The sequence below is a fragment of the Pogona vitticeps genome, chromosome 2 (genome assembly GCF_051106095.1).
Source record: "Pogona vitticeps strain Pit_001003342236 chromosome 2, PviZW2.1, whole genome shotgun sequence".
Taxonomy (NCBI): Eukaryota; Metazoa; Chordata; class Lepidosauria; order Squamata; family Agamidae; genus Pogona; species Pogona vitticeps.
In genome coordinates, this window is record NC_135784.1 from 108780788 (window position 1) to 108795821 (window position 15034).

The 15034-nt window shown below is 40.5% G+C and overlaps 1 protein-coding gene across 2 annotated transcripts in view; it reads left to right on the forward strand.

Moving 5' to 3' along the window:
• STK32A (serine/threonine kinase 32A) overlaps positions 1-15034 on the forward strand; it is a 90627-nt gene that overhangs the window by 20171 nt on the left and 55422 nt on the right. For both annotated transcript variants that reach the window (XM_020807168.3, XM_078385778.1), the window contains 2 exons: positions 9748-9803; positions 10721-10872. In XM_020807168.3, the coding sequence (XP_020662827.3) occupies positions 9748-9803; positions 10721-10872 (208 nt within the window). The remainder of the gene's footprint in view (positions 1-9747; positions 9804-10720; positions 10873-15034) is intronic.

The following is a 15034-nucleotide window of genomic DNA, read 5'->3' on the forward strand; positions in this document are numbered from 1 at the left end:
GCCGCATCTCCAGCTTTTCTCGGAGGGATCCATTTAAGAAACATTTGCATAGCCACATGATCTCAATCCTCAACATTCATTAAACACTCTAGGTTGGACATCAGGGTTAAACTCAATGCTGCATTCAGGAGAGCAGTAATTTCATCTGTTTTGCCATGACACACAGAGAAGAAAAAGAAGAGGCTACTTCCCTGTAATTGTGGTTCTTTGAGTGGTCATCTGTGCATTCACACAATCCAGCCATACAACTATTTTTTCCATGACAGTGGTTGGCTGTGGGAACTGAGGAACAACCGTTAGGCATGGGAGCTGCAGGGAGCTAGTCTAATGGTTTTCTTTAGGTTCTGCTATGTTCTGAGGGCTTTGCACAGGTGCAGAAAAAACCCACATGTGTGAATTCTCAGAGGACCACTCGAAGAACCACAGTTACAGGTAAGTAACCTGTTCCTCCCTTCGAATTTACTGTTGGAAACAGCCCTGCATGCACATCCTTGTTTTCCCTTACAGTCTCCTGCCATGGGAAGTCATTATTAGTAGGCATTTATCACTTATGCCATTGCTGATGTTCAGGGTACTGTGTCAAGGGATTCATTATTCATGTTGTTTAGACCACGCTGAAGAGACACCTTCTGAGGAAGAGACAGAAACTAGCAAAGGAATATATTTCTGACTGAAGCTAGAATTTAATGAGCATTTTTTTCCTGCTCTCTGATCCTGGCCATCTCTAAAAACATGATTTTGCTTACCATGAACTTTAGGAAGAAACTTTTCCAGATATCTGCAACTTTTTGAGAGATTCCCTGCTTGAGAGCAACTATACAAAAATGGAAAGGGGGCTTTGTCTGAGGACTTGTGTTCAAATCCATTTTTAGCCATGAAGGCTGCTGTGGCCCACCCACATTTCTCAGTGTAACCTTCCTCCCAGAGGTCTTGTTGCAGATCCCCCAAGCCTGGTTGAGCAGTTCTGCTGAGAAACAGTGCTTTTTGTGGTTCCTGCAAGCCTTTGCTTTTTACTTAGTGATCACACTAAGCTGCCTGGAAGGGGAATGAGACTAGAAAGATAAGGCCACCCTTTAATCACAATGGCTCCATCAAGGCTGCTCACTCAGCTGCTGGGCTGGGATGTGAAGGAAGATTTGTAATGGTTTGACCATCAGATACTTTACTAGAGACATTGGACTTCAAATCCCTGATCAGGTGCAACCATTCACCGGTAATCTTGGGTCAGTTCCTGTTTACTCATTCTTTATGAAGATAGAACAGAATGATTCTACTTGTATTTTATCTTCCTTACTTCTCTAGAGGGGAGGGTACAACTCAACGTGGCAAAGCATAGACATAATGTTTGCAACCCTAACGCTTACCTCCCACGGAGCACAAGAAAGTCCATGCAGGGGTCATCCAGGTTTAATCTCACAACCACTAGGTGAAGTAGATTAGTCGGAGAGGCTCTTAAGATTTAGGGTTGAATCCTTCCTATAGTGTTTCCTATAGTGTCATTCAAGAAGTGGTTGAAATGTTCAGGAAGAATGCTAAAAAATACTGAAAAATGAAAACTTTTTTAAAAAAATCCATGTGAAAAAGGAACAGAACAAAAGCAAACAATTTCAGCTCATTTCTGGAAATAACCATGTCTTTAAAAACTAAATTGTCTTTTGGAAGCCACATGCTTGTCTCTAGATATTTCCACACAGAACTTGTTGACTTAAATATATATATCAGGCTTTTAGACTCATCTGTCTGTAGCTGTCCATGAAAAATGGTGATGCTACACTCTGCTCATGCTTACATTTCTGCAGTGCTGGAAACACTGAAGGGTTATTATGGAACTTACCCTTATTGTGAATACAGCTGTGACCCACACCCTGCCCATTTTGCATGCTCAAGAAAAGGCAATTTGTCAAGAAATCTTAGGTTCTAATTACTTGTCAAAATTAATTTATCTCCCTATCGACAGGTTGAGCTCCTTCCCTTCGTTTAAATATTTTTTTTGGTCTGTACTTGGAAATAACTGGTGTGAAAATATATTTGAAGAGGCAATTACTTAATTCCCTGAGGCAATTAAAGCCAATTCTGTTTTTTTTTTCTTCAAAAAGTGAACACCTCCAGGATGGCAGCGATGCATTCCTCATGTTGTTAGGTGCCTGCCTCCCATTTCAGAAGGCACAGACAACTGAATCTAGAGTGGAACTTGACCATGGAAGGTCTGTTCGTGTTTGTCTGCTCTGACGAACAAACACATGCCATAGTAAGGAAGCCAAAAAAGATTTGTATGTGGAAGCATAATTTACTATTTATTTATTTGTTGCATCTATATCCTGGCCTTCCTCCAGCAACCTCAAATTGGTATATAAGATTCTCCCTTTCCTACTTCTTCTGCAACATCCTTGTGAGGATGTATGATCAGCTGAAGGTCTTGTGGGGTTTTGAGTTTTAACCAGTAAACCACCCAGAGTAGTGCTTGCACTAATGGGATGGTATATCAATCAATCAATCAATCAATCAATCAATCAATCAACCAACCAACCAACCAACCAACCAACCAACCAACCAACCAACCAACCTACCTACCTACCTACCTACCTACCTACCTACCTACCTACCTACCTACCTACCTACCTACCTACCTACCTACCTACCTACCTACCTACCTACCTACCTACCTACCTACCTACCTACCTATCAATCAGTAAATAAGGTCACCAACTGAGTTTCATGGCCAAGTGGAATAGGACTGAGATCTGTGTGTGTGTTTAGTCGTTTAGTCGTGTCCGACTCTTCGTGACCCCATGGACCAGAGCACGCCAGGCCCTCCTGTCTTCTACTGCCTCCCGGAGTTGTGTCAGGTTCATGTTGGTTGCTTCGCAGACACTGTCCAGCCATCTCATCCTTGGTCGTCCCCTTCTCCTCTTGCCATCACACCTTCCTAACATCAAGGTTTTTTCCAAGGACTCTTTTCTTCTCATGAGATGGCCAAAGTACTGGAGCCTCAGCTTCAGGATCTGTCCTTCAAGTGAGCATTCAGGGTTGATTTCCTTTAGCACTGATAGGTTTGTTCTCCTTGCAGTCCAGGGGATTCTCAAGAGCCTCCTCCAGCACCACAATTCAAAGGCATCAATTCTTCGGCGGTCTGCTTTCTTTATGGTCCAGACTGAGATCTCCTGAGTCACAATCCAATACTCTGCCAGTGTGATGTACTGGATACAATGGGCTGGAGTCTACAAATATTGAGACAGAGCAAAAAATGAAATAAATAAATTAGGCAATGGAACCAGTTGAAGCAGTATGGAACCAAGTCTAGCACAGAATGGTCTTGTTGAGGGATAGCTGACAAATGTAAGAAACAAGCGTCGTTAATCAAGCAGTTGCAGCGTCCAGATGACTCATTGTCTGTGCCGCAGGGTCCAAAACAGAGCACTGTGGGCCTGCTCTGCTTCAGTGCCCCCATGAAGGTAGTAAAAGGGAAAGTATCCAAAATTTTCAGCCTGAGGATTGCATTCTCTTCCAGGGACCACCAGCCAACCATGTCCTCCTACCAATATATCTGTACGTGGACAGCCCTGCCAGGATAATCCAGCCACGTGCTTTCCCCTTTCACACATCAGTGCAGCTATGTATCCACCATCATGGGTGTGATTATTGTCAATGGTGGTTGGTGTCTGCATTCTTATCTCCTCCACTCTCCAGCCACCAATCTCTTATTCCTTCTGGAGGAACTTTGAAACATGCGGTGATCTTACGCAGCCTTTCTCTTTTAATTAGTTAAACCCCAATAATAGTATTGTGACAGAAACTGCCTATTCGGGAACCTTGCATAATCATTCTTTTAGTTTTAAGGAGGCAGTTATTATGCTTGGTGATGAAACACTGGATTCATGCCTTACGGAGTCCAGCGTCTTCAAGTATTACTTATAACTTGGATGTAATGAGTTCCAAGAATCACAGTTAATTTGGTGGTGTGGGGAACAAGGATGTAATGACATCACATTTCAAAAGTAATACAATGACAGGATCAAAGTTACTGTTTTTAAAAAACAGTTAAAAACTTGGCTATTTAAGCAGGCCTTCCCTCCAGTCAGCTAAGTTTTTTTTTTTATTTTCTTTCTCTCACCTTATTCCATTCTGCTAATTTTAATCTAATTGTATTAACTAATATATTAATTGTATTTTATGATTAGTTATATTTTACATTGTCTTATTTTATGTTGTAAGCTGCCCCGAGTAGACATGGTCTAGAGGGGCGGGGTATAAATTTAATTAATAAATAAATAAATAAATAAATAAATAAATAAATAAATAAATAAATAAATAAATAAATAAATAAATAAATAAATAAATACTTTATTGGTCTGGCAAGCAATACTTTCTAGTTACTTCCAAAGAGAACATTTATTAGAATGAATTTGATAGCAGCTTTCCATGTTTTATGCCATTCTCTTGTACATCCTAGATTGTTTTTTATGGTAATGGAAAACTAACAAACAGTGGAAGATGTAACATAGTGGAATACTTTTTGAGCACTGCAGCAAGTAATACCATTGGGTTACTTTTCAAATATTGTAATGAGTAATGGAATTTAATTAGTTCTTGCAATGAACTTGGTTTTGCAATACAAAACCACATCCTCCAGAGTGCTTAAAAGCAGTGCTTCATTAAAATAAAAAGCATACAGTTGCAGCCATTGCCAAACTGTCAAAATGTTGGCTTTCTCTTCAGCTAGTTTTTTACTCAGTGCCAAGCTGCAGCTAATGGCTACATTATTAATGGCTTGAACCTACACTTGAAAGTTAGGCAGGTGAGAAGCTTTTTCCTATGAAAATGTTCAGAAGATTACCGAACCTAAAGCTTGTGTAGATTATTTTGTTTGCTTGTATATTAAAGGTGATGCTGAAATTGGCCAGAATGCTCATTTACATTTCAAGTGCTTTTGTTCTGAACAAACAATTACTTTATGTGTGTTTTTTAAAAACATATATATATTATTAGAGGCTAGACTAGAGTTTACCTGGTAGTTCTAGCTAGGTAATCACAGTTATGCAACTAGAACATTTCCCAGAATTATGCAATGTCATACTTGTTGAAAAGGATAGGTGTTTTCTTTTTGACAGATCTCTCTAAGGGTTTACGTGTCGCATGCAGAAAAACAATGACAGCATCATTTTTTCCAGAGTATTTACTCAAAGAAAGCACAGCTGCTCAGAACAGGAAGATTAAAGACAAGTTCCATAATCTGTAACCTACTATCTTGAAAAAATACTTCACTCCTCAGAAGTTTTTGTGGGTCACAAATGATAGCTTATAGCCCATATTCACAGCACCTGTGTACATTCTATCCTTTGTCTGCATCTACAGATTGTCAATAAAGTCTCGACTTACTAGGGGTTCAGTACCTGAAAACTACTAATGGATAGCAGGCAGGTAAAATATTTTTTCAGCATAATTAATTTCATTTGGTGGGAAGGGTAGATACTTCCTGGATGAGGAGGAGGAAGAAGAAGAGGAGAAGGAAGGAAGGAAGCGAGGGAGGGAAGCTGGCTGGCTGGCTGGCCGGCCAACCGGCCGGCCGGTCGGTCGGTCGGTCGGTCGGTCGGTTGCTTGGTTACACAAGTGTTTGAGACATGCTATCTCAGACTGACTCATGCAGACTGAGATAGCATGTCTCATGGAATAGGTGAACCACACGGAAAAGACCCACCCCCAAAGAGAAATCTGGAAAGGAAGAAGGTTTGTCCATAAACTTTCTCCCAGACAAGTTGGTTTAATATCTAGATTGTTCTCATATATAACTGTGTTTGTTCATTTGAACCATTTCACCACAATTGAAAACTAAGCCCAAGTTTAAAAAAAACAAACAAACTCCACTATCTTACCCATGATGTGAAGGAATGGAAATGGCAAGAGAATTTAAGCATTCCCAGAGATTTTAGAGAGCTGGACAGTGGAATCAAAAAGGAACCACTTATGAACTTTCCCTGTTTTGTTTAGCCATGAGAGAAATATTTCTATGGCTGGCAGTAATTTGGTCATAAAAATGTCCAAACATTTGCTGTACCCGTCTTACTGCAAGCCTTGTCAAGAAATTGCCAGAATTCCCATTGACTGGCCACCTATAGAATTCTGGCAGACTATTTGTTACAAGCCAGCTGTGGTGTTTTCATTCTATATTGGGGAGAGTGCATGCCTAGTTAAATATGCATAATGCATTTTTGGTGCTGGATATTAATATGATGGGAGTTATTTTAAAGATAGTGTGGGGGTTTCTGCTACTAAGGCTCACCTGTGCTTCTTTTGCAGGGAGAAGCTTCATATGTCGGTATTGTTAGCAGTTTGCTCATCTTGATGGGAGTGTCACTTTATTCATCTTCCTGAGATGATTATGTCTGCTGCCATAACTGGTACTCATGATAGCTATGCCAATAGAGAAACAAATGAAGTATAGGGAATCAATTCAATTGAATTCTTCCCAGTGTGCTGTAGATAACAGGAGTTAGTCAGACAATAAGGTGCACGCCATAGTTTTCAGTGGCTGATTCAAATGTTTTGGCATCAAATAAACCTTCTAGAGGTTAAACTGTACCCTTTTTCAATCATTTGATGTCCTGTGCAAATCAGAAGCAGGAGACCATGGGCTGCAACACATAATTGAAGGCTGCTTCAGTGGGCAGAGGGGATCGGAATGAAATTAGGGAACCTTGGATAGTTCAGTGTGGACAATGTTCAGAGGAGACCTCAGGTTAGGCATTGTCACATTTTTGCAGAGTTGTTTTCATAGTTGGTAAAATACATCTGTTTGTTATGACTCATGTCTATATATGTAGCTTGAATTTAGTTTTCTTTGTTTTCTTATTCATCATTAGAAGGTAAATACAGGCTTAATTTGCAGGCTTCTACAGGCTTAATTTTCTGAGACATGTATCTCTGAGGAACTCCTCTTCTAGGTGGGAAACAGGTTAATTGTGGGAGATATGTATTCTTCTTAACATCTGGTTTGATCATTAAAGGGGTTGTTTTCTGTACCTTGTCACCCATCTCTTAGTTTTCATTTTGCTCTGGCAAGCAACTGTTAAATGAGACCTGTATCTTGGGAATCTAGCCTGTGGAAGCTTAGTTTGGAGGATTCTGCCCAACAGTTGACTGACCCCCAGCTTAACTATTGCTGCCTCAATCTAGATTATGTACCTCCATGGTTTGAACTAGTCTTTCTGGTCAGATGGTTCCCCACAGGTCATAGGAATTCCCAGTGGAGGAAGTGGGTTGGCATTTTATAAGTAGGATCGTTTCTGCATGTGGTAAGGATTGCAAAGTAGGCGTCATCCATCAGTGTTATTGGCCCAGCCTTGTCCTAGGACTGGAAATTAACTTCTAAAAAACTAAATGCAAATAATGTTGACATTGCCCAATTCCCACACAGATTTTAGAAGAGATTGGTGGCTTAGAATACATTGTACTAGCTTGCTGGTAGTGTCACAGCTTGGTGCTCTTCAGAATGTATAATAAACTCTTGTTTCCTGTCACTTTAGATCCATCATGGACCTCTTCACTGGGTTGTAATGTCCGTTATTGCTGTAGTGTTTGGAGGGGCAAAAGCAGGTCAAACACATGATTTGTTCCATTCCAGTTCATAATTGGTTGGAAATGAACAGATGGATGTGGCAAATTAACTCTGTCTTTTCAGGCTCTGTCACTTTGGCAGTACCTGACAGTTTCAGGGTCACAGTAATTAAGGCCAATGTGTTGCTAGTAATCCACAACCTTAATTTTGTACCTCCAGTCAGCGCCCTAATTATGTTTAAGTGCTGTTAGTGTTTGTCCCCAGTATGAAGGCTAGGGCTGCTCTCATTAAGGTCCTTTTTTGGCTAATGGCTCTGTAGCTTTTGTGCTGCCTCATTCAGAGGTCTTTGCTGATATGTGCAGAATTCAAAAATAGTGATTTAGGAACTGCAGCAAACTCCTTGAGAGACTGCTGTCTTGAAAAGGATGGATGCAATATAATCTGGGGTCTCAGATGTGAACATTCTGGCTTGCGTGACCCTGATAGGAGTCCAGGCTAATAATGGAGTCTGGCCTCCTGATGGCATTTACCGCTTTACCATGTTAAGGTGTGGATCCAAGAAGGTTATCTGATTATTCAATCCTACATCTTCCAGTGGCTAAAATTATTTAAGATACAAGAATGGCTGTATTTGGGCAATCGAGTGTTTAATACATCGGAATTAGAGAAGAGGATATTTGTATTCGTAAACAAATATGAACATTCTTGTCCCAGTTGGACCTAATGAAGGTTCAGCCTTGAGACTGGACTGTCCACTCATATGTCCCAACACAGTGAAGATCTCACTCTTCCCACCAATGGTGCCTGGACCTCTGCTGTCTTCCTGCTTGGCTGGCCACTCCAGGCAACAGAGAGGAGGAGGAATCTCTCTGCATGGCTGCTGAGTAGCCAGCCAAGCTGAAAGATCTCTGGGCGCCATTGGTGGGGAAAGCGGGACTTTCATGGTGTCAGGACACGTGAGTGGATGGTCCGGTCCCTGGGCCCGGACCCTCATTAGGTCCAGCTGGGACAAGGATGTTCATATTTGTTTACGAATACAAATATCCCCACCTCTAGTCAGGATGCACACAAACATCCTGCACATTCAGGCACTCCCTTTGTTTCTCTCTTCAAGAGAGTTGGGAAGAAGCCAGAAAGCTTTGATTAATCATGGCTTCTTCTTATTGTAAGTCATGATTAATGATTTCAAAGCAGCCTAAGATTTTGATCATGACTTTCAACCACTTCTTGACCTCGCATTTAGTTGCATAAAGGAAGGAGTAAAGCAGTGGCAAAAGGGTCTGTGTGTGAGGCCATGGAGCTTATATTTAACCAGGATTTCATCAATTAAATCAGGGCCATAAGGCAGTGCTGTGTGATAAATCATGTTGTGCTTACAATCCGTGAAATTTTTTTCAGAGCTGCAATAAATAAATAAATAAATAACCATTAAAAAAATAAAAATATTCTTTTTGAAGCTTCTACTTTACATATACTTTGCTTTCTACACACGTTGATTCTACTCTCATTTTAAAATGAATCCATCACTTTAGTTGACACACAGTTTTGCATGGAAATGGATCAAAACTCTATAAAACAAACTACCTACCAAACCTGTGTCATAGCAGAATGTAATGTCTGTTTGAATTTTGTTTGTTTGTTTGTTTATGAAGTATTTGAAATATTTATATCTTATCAATATTTATATGGAGTCAATATTTATATTCCTCCTTTCATCAAACCTGAGGATTCTAGTCTGGGTCCTTCTTTCAGTTCATATATATTTTTTTGAAAGCTGTTCTCCTGATTTCCCTGAAGAAGACTTGATTGCCACTTGAAACCTTACCTGACCATAATGAAGCAGAATGTAATTCAAATAGGTGACAGTTTCTTTGGATTCCCACCTTCAAGAAGGGGAAAGGAGGAAGCAAAGTGTGTGAAAAATGATGGGACTTTACATTGGTATAGGCATACCTGAAATAAGAATAAGGCATCGTTCCATTTAAAAGGGGCGAATTTGTTTCATGGTGGGAAATTGGTTTGTGTGAAAGAAAGAGGCATTAATGAAACAAATAGTGGAATAAATGGCTAATGTCCAGACTCCTCCTGGATTCATGAAGGCTAAGGAACCAACGGTCTGTTCTACTGTATAATAAGTCTGAAAATTATATTAATATTGAATGGCTGAGAATTTTGGTTTTTCTTCTTCTTTACAGTGACATTTGACCATTTTGAAATTTTGAGAGCCATTGGAAAAGGCAGCTTTGGAAAGGTATGTTTTGGCAAACTATGTATGCAGTGGAAGGAAACAAATTGTATTTTTTTAGAGCAATAAAATGGATAAGAAATAATCAGGCTTCAGAGAATATTGTCTTGCCAGTGCCTACAAGCTGAGCCTTATCTCTTGAGAAGTGAGCAACAACTGAAGCCTGGCATGTTTAGAATCTTCAAATTATATTACAGGATATTAAACTATTCTTATTGATAAACCAGAGATGCGGAATCGTTGTGTAAACATCCGGTGAAGGGAGATCTTCTGTTGAAGCAAATCAGGGCATGCTGGCATTGTGCCCTATTGCTCTGTTCTTCCCCTCTCACCACTTTGTTTTCTGGAAAGGGGTGGGGTGGGGATTTCAGGAGGTGGGAGGGAATTCCCCTGTTTGATTCCTTAGGAATACCACTCTACAGCTGTACATTGGGGTGAACATCATATGGCCTAGGGTCTTGAAAGATCTTGGCAATTGATCATTTCACGCTTCTGCTGAGGGTGGGCTTTCACTTTCAGAACAGATTGGTAGGTGGGGAGGAAGAAAGGTTAGGAGTGGGGAGAAGAGAAGGGGACTGTGCTTACTTTTGTTGCTGATCTGTTACTGGCTGTAGCCTTGACTGGCCATCGCTGCCATATATGGTTCAAGACCAATAAGCCCCTAAGGAAATGAGATCCTTGCCATAAAAAAAAATGTCCACCTTTGCTTGTGTTTTTACAAAGCAGAGCACAATGTGAAATAATTAACATATTTTTAGAAGTGATAATTTAACTAATTTACAGCAGCAAATTATTTCCATGCAGCAGCCCCCCCACCCCAAATTAAAGGTCAGTTACATAGGTATCCATATTCAGTAGCATAATTCCATTGTCCATTCTTCATTTATAAATTGTGGTGCCTTCATTTCCCCCCCCCCCAATAGGTCTGCATTGTCCAGAAAAATGACACCAAGAAAATGTACGCCATGAAATACATGAATAAGCAGAAATGCATAGAGCGGAATGAAGTGAGAAATGTTTTCAAAGAGCTGCAGATCATGCAAGGGCTGGAGCACCCTTTTCTGGTAAACTTGTGGTAAGTCGTGTGTGGATTATTCACAAGAGGACCCTATTTTCATGAGGTCATGTGGTTTTGATTTCTTGGGAACCTAGCTGTGTTGGACTAGAGTTGCTTTAACCTTGTTACATCAATGATTTTCTTACCTGCAGTGTTTGCTGGCTTACTTTTTCGGTTTGCATAACCCAGTTTTTATTTGAGTGGTCTTTGCGAGACACAGCAGGTTCCAAGACAACTGTTCACATTTGTGTCTGAGGCAAGTGTCTTGATAGTAGAGTCCATGTTCAGTTCCAGATATAATGACTAGGTTCTTATTAGCTCAAGTGGTGAAGTGTTGTGCTGTTTGCCTTTATTCCTTTTGTGGTAGAGATTGTAACATGTTGGCCAAACAACAGATGTGCTAGAACTAGAGGTGCAACTATTTTGAGTGGGATATAAGCTTGATAATCAAAAGCCCTTTACAGTGGGGTCTCGACTTACGAACGACCCGACTTGCGAACAATTCGAGTTACGAACCTGCCCTATAGGGAAGTAAGGACTCGACATGCGAACTTCCCTTGAGTTACGAACAGGGAAAAAAGTCCCCCCTCCCTCCCCTTAGAGGCTTCTGGAGGGGGGGAAAGGGTCAGAAACTTAAAAATAAATACTGTACTGTTAAATACAGTCACTTACCAGGCCTTGGTAGCCCCCAAACCACAGGAAAAAGAGCAGGAAAGAGCTTAAAGCCGACACCCAGAAAGAGCCTGGCAGCCATTTTGTGGTTTTCCCCGCTCCTCTCCCCGCCTAACAGCTGATCGGCTGGCTCTGAGCAGGCTTCCGGAGGCTTGCTCAGCACCTAAAAAGCCTGCCTGAGTGCCTTTGTGCTGAAAAAATCAGCACAACATGCTTTAAAACATTATTTAAAATTGGCTTCGTTTTTTTAAAAAAAGAGTTCTAAGTGCTGCCTTTAGTGTTCCCTGCCTTCCCTGAACCTTTCTTGACCTAAGAAAAAAAGAAAGAAAATATCCCCCTCTAGTGGCAGAAGGCAGAATAGCAGCTTCCCATTAGTTTCTATGGACAGAAAAGAGCAGATACGGATTAAATGGTTTTCAATGCATTCCTATGGGAAATGCAGATTCGACTTAAGAACTTTTCAACTTGAGAACCACCTTCCAATACGGATTAAGTTCTTAAGTCGAGACCCCACTGTATTCAGTGTAGATCGTATCCCCTGTGAAAAATGACTCATTGCAGGCAGAAGACGAGTGTCATGCAGAAGACTCACTTAGAACCCTTTGCTCAGTGTACTAGTTTTTCACGATGCTGCAATGGGGGAATATTCAAAACAGGCAGTCCTCCACCTGCAGTCTGAAATGACACCGGACAGAAACCTCTGATCTGACCCATGTATGTGTATTTTGTTGTTTGTTTGTTTGTTTGTTTATTTATTTATTTATTTATTTATTTATTTATTTATATCCCGCCCATTTAGACCACGTCTACTCTGGGTGGCTTACAATAGGAATATCATAAATCTTAAAAACAACAATTTAAATCAGTAATATTAATATCATTCAATATGGAAAAAGTATAGCCGAAAATTAAAATAGAAAAGTAAAGATCAAGTGCTGACAGGAGGGAAGGCCTGCCTAAAGAGACAGGTCTTAAGTTGGTTCTTAAAAACACCCAGCGAGGATGCCAGGCAGATCTCTGACGGGAGACTGCTCCAGAGGCAATGGGCCACTGCTGAGAAGGCCCGGTTTTTTGTTCTTTCTCTCCAGGCCTCCCTCGGTGTTAGGCCCCTCAGCCGTCTTTCCTGGCTTATCTGATTGTCTTCTGTTTCATGGTGTTTTCTGGGCTGTGACTAGATACCCTTAGAATCCTATTCCTTTTGCTTGAACTAATCTGATGTTGCAAGATTGCTGCGCCAAATCACACACATAGGCTCCTTGCTGCACTATCCCTATTGAAGCTACCCTGTCTTGCAAATTTGGTTATTTTTATGATTTTACCCTTCAGGATTTCATTCCTTCTTAGCATGTCTGTGTGATTCCTTTGATTCAAAACATTAAATCATCACTAATGAGGTTCAGAAGTGGCACAAGCTTTCCAGAAGCTTGGTCAGATGAGATAGTGTGAAAATTAGAGGAACACACAGAAAATTCCAGAATCTGGGTTTCCTTCAAAATTCTAATTTTGAAATTATAATTTCAAAATAGAGATGGAAGATTTAGTGAAGAGAAAAAGTATTAAATTATGTTTTCAGGTTGCTTGGATGCTTCTCTTAGTTCCCACTTACCAACATGCTGGCTGAAACAATTATTAGCTGACTATTCCAGAGGTTCCAGGTTTCCAGTTTGCTTAGAACAGGCACAAAGCATTATAGCAAAGCTGGACATTAAACTGAAGTCCTCTTCATTCATGTCAGAAGCAACCCAGGGGTGCTTCCAGAATAGAAGCATCAGCTGTCAGGCTATGGACTTATCACAGGGGAGTCCTGAACGCGCCCACAGACCTGATATTCTTCAGGGAGGCTTCCTTTCGTGCCCCGAAGAGTGAAGTTGTACTCTTGGTGCAACCATGAGTTTGATTCAAATCTTTAAGAATTATCTACCAATTTGAGGTAGTTTATCTACTTAGATAAAATGTTTGTGTGGAGAATACAGTAAACCTAATTTCTGAGTTCTGCAAAGGTTCTATGTAAATTGTGTGTATGACCCATTGCATTAAGGACATTTAGCAGTTTTGTTTGGAACTAGAATCTTAAAGTGCTTGGAGAACTTCACAGGGATTGTCTTGTTTCAGTCCTTGGATAGGTAAGGCAGTGTTAACTATATCTGTATTGTAGATTGGTGGAACCTATGTATGTGCATTGTTGCTTGCCTGACTGCCTGGTCTGGATGAGATCTGACCCAGGGACTTATTGCCCCATACACTGATGACTGAATGGTGGTGGGGGGGAACTCCCTTTAATTTCTGAAAGCCAGGCAGCACTGGCCCAAGACATCTTGCTGCCTTTAGCAGAGGGCAGTCACTGCCTGGGTTCAGAAAGCCCTGTTGTATTATTCAGATTTTAGTTCCTGCCTTTTCTACTCCGCCATGTACAAGCTGCCCCTTTGCCATAAATCTGGTTGAAGCACCCTATTGCATGAGCGAACAGGCTCAAGAAAAACAATAGACATCCAATTGGGAAATGTCTGCCTGAAATACAGTAGTTGTCTTACTTTGAGAGTCCTTGTGGAAAGCAACCTCATTACCAATAGTTTTCTCTCCACCAGGATTGTTACTGATTGGCACACTGATAATTTTGGTAATTTGGTTTACTCCACCCTCTCACATCTAATGCCCCTGAAATACGCAGAAGGAAATAAGACTGAGTAAGAAATAAATGCAGGCCATTATTCTGTTACAGAAAAACAGAAACGTTTCAAGTGTAACAGAGATTCAGATTATTATGTGATTTATCTTTTAGTTTTATGTTGGTTTGCTGGCAAGGTGTAGGTAGAGAATCTGTAGGAGGAAACATCTCCATTAAGGAGTATTAATAATGATGAAGCAAGTCTTGTTGATTTTTACCAGTGGCATTAAATCACAAATTGCAGAAATGCTCGCAGGGAAGAAGATTCTCGGAATTCAATTACTCATTTATTTAAAAACATATATATCTCTCTATTTTGACCAGACACACAGAATGGCTAATGAAATTATATATAAAATGCAAAAGAATCAGAAATAAACAATAATAAAAATATAACAAATTTTCCTCCCTATGGTCACAGTCTGGATCAGGCAGGTCCCCTTTGCTGTTTGTACTGGAAAGAGGTTCCCAGTTTGACATGTGGTAGTAATCATGACTAAGAGGAAAATAAAGGGAAGGCAAAGCGTTAATGTAATCTTCCTCTGCTTTCTGTCAACATATTTCCCAATACCGATTTGGCTCCTGCTGCCTGTTTTTTGTTAGTCTTTTCTGGCTTGGTTCTTACTTGTCAGAGAGAATAAACAGCCCAAAACAAAACAGAAGGCTGTAACGAGATAGGCCAGAATCCTGTTTGAATTGTATAGCATGGCAGTTGTGTAAATGGAATGCACAATCTTGTTGGCTCTTTGTTAAGTACTTCCATGTGTCCAGGTGTTCCGTTGGTTGTATGCCTGGGTGCATGACAGATGGCTAGAAAAAATGTGAAAAATTCTTGCATCGTTC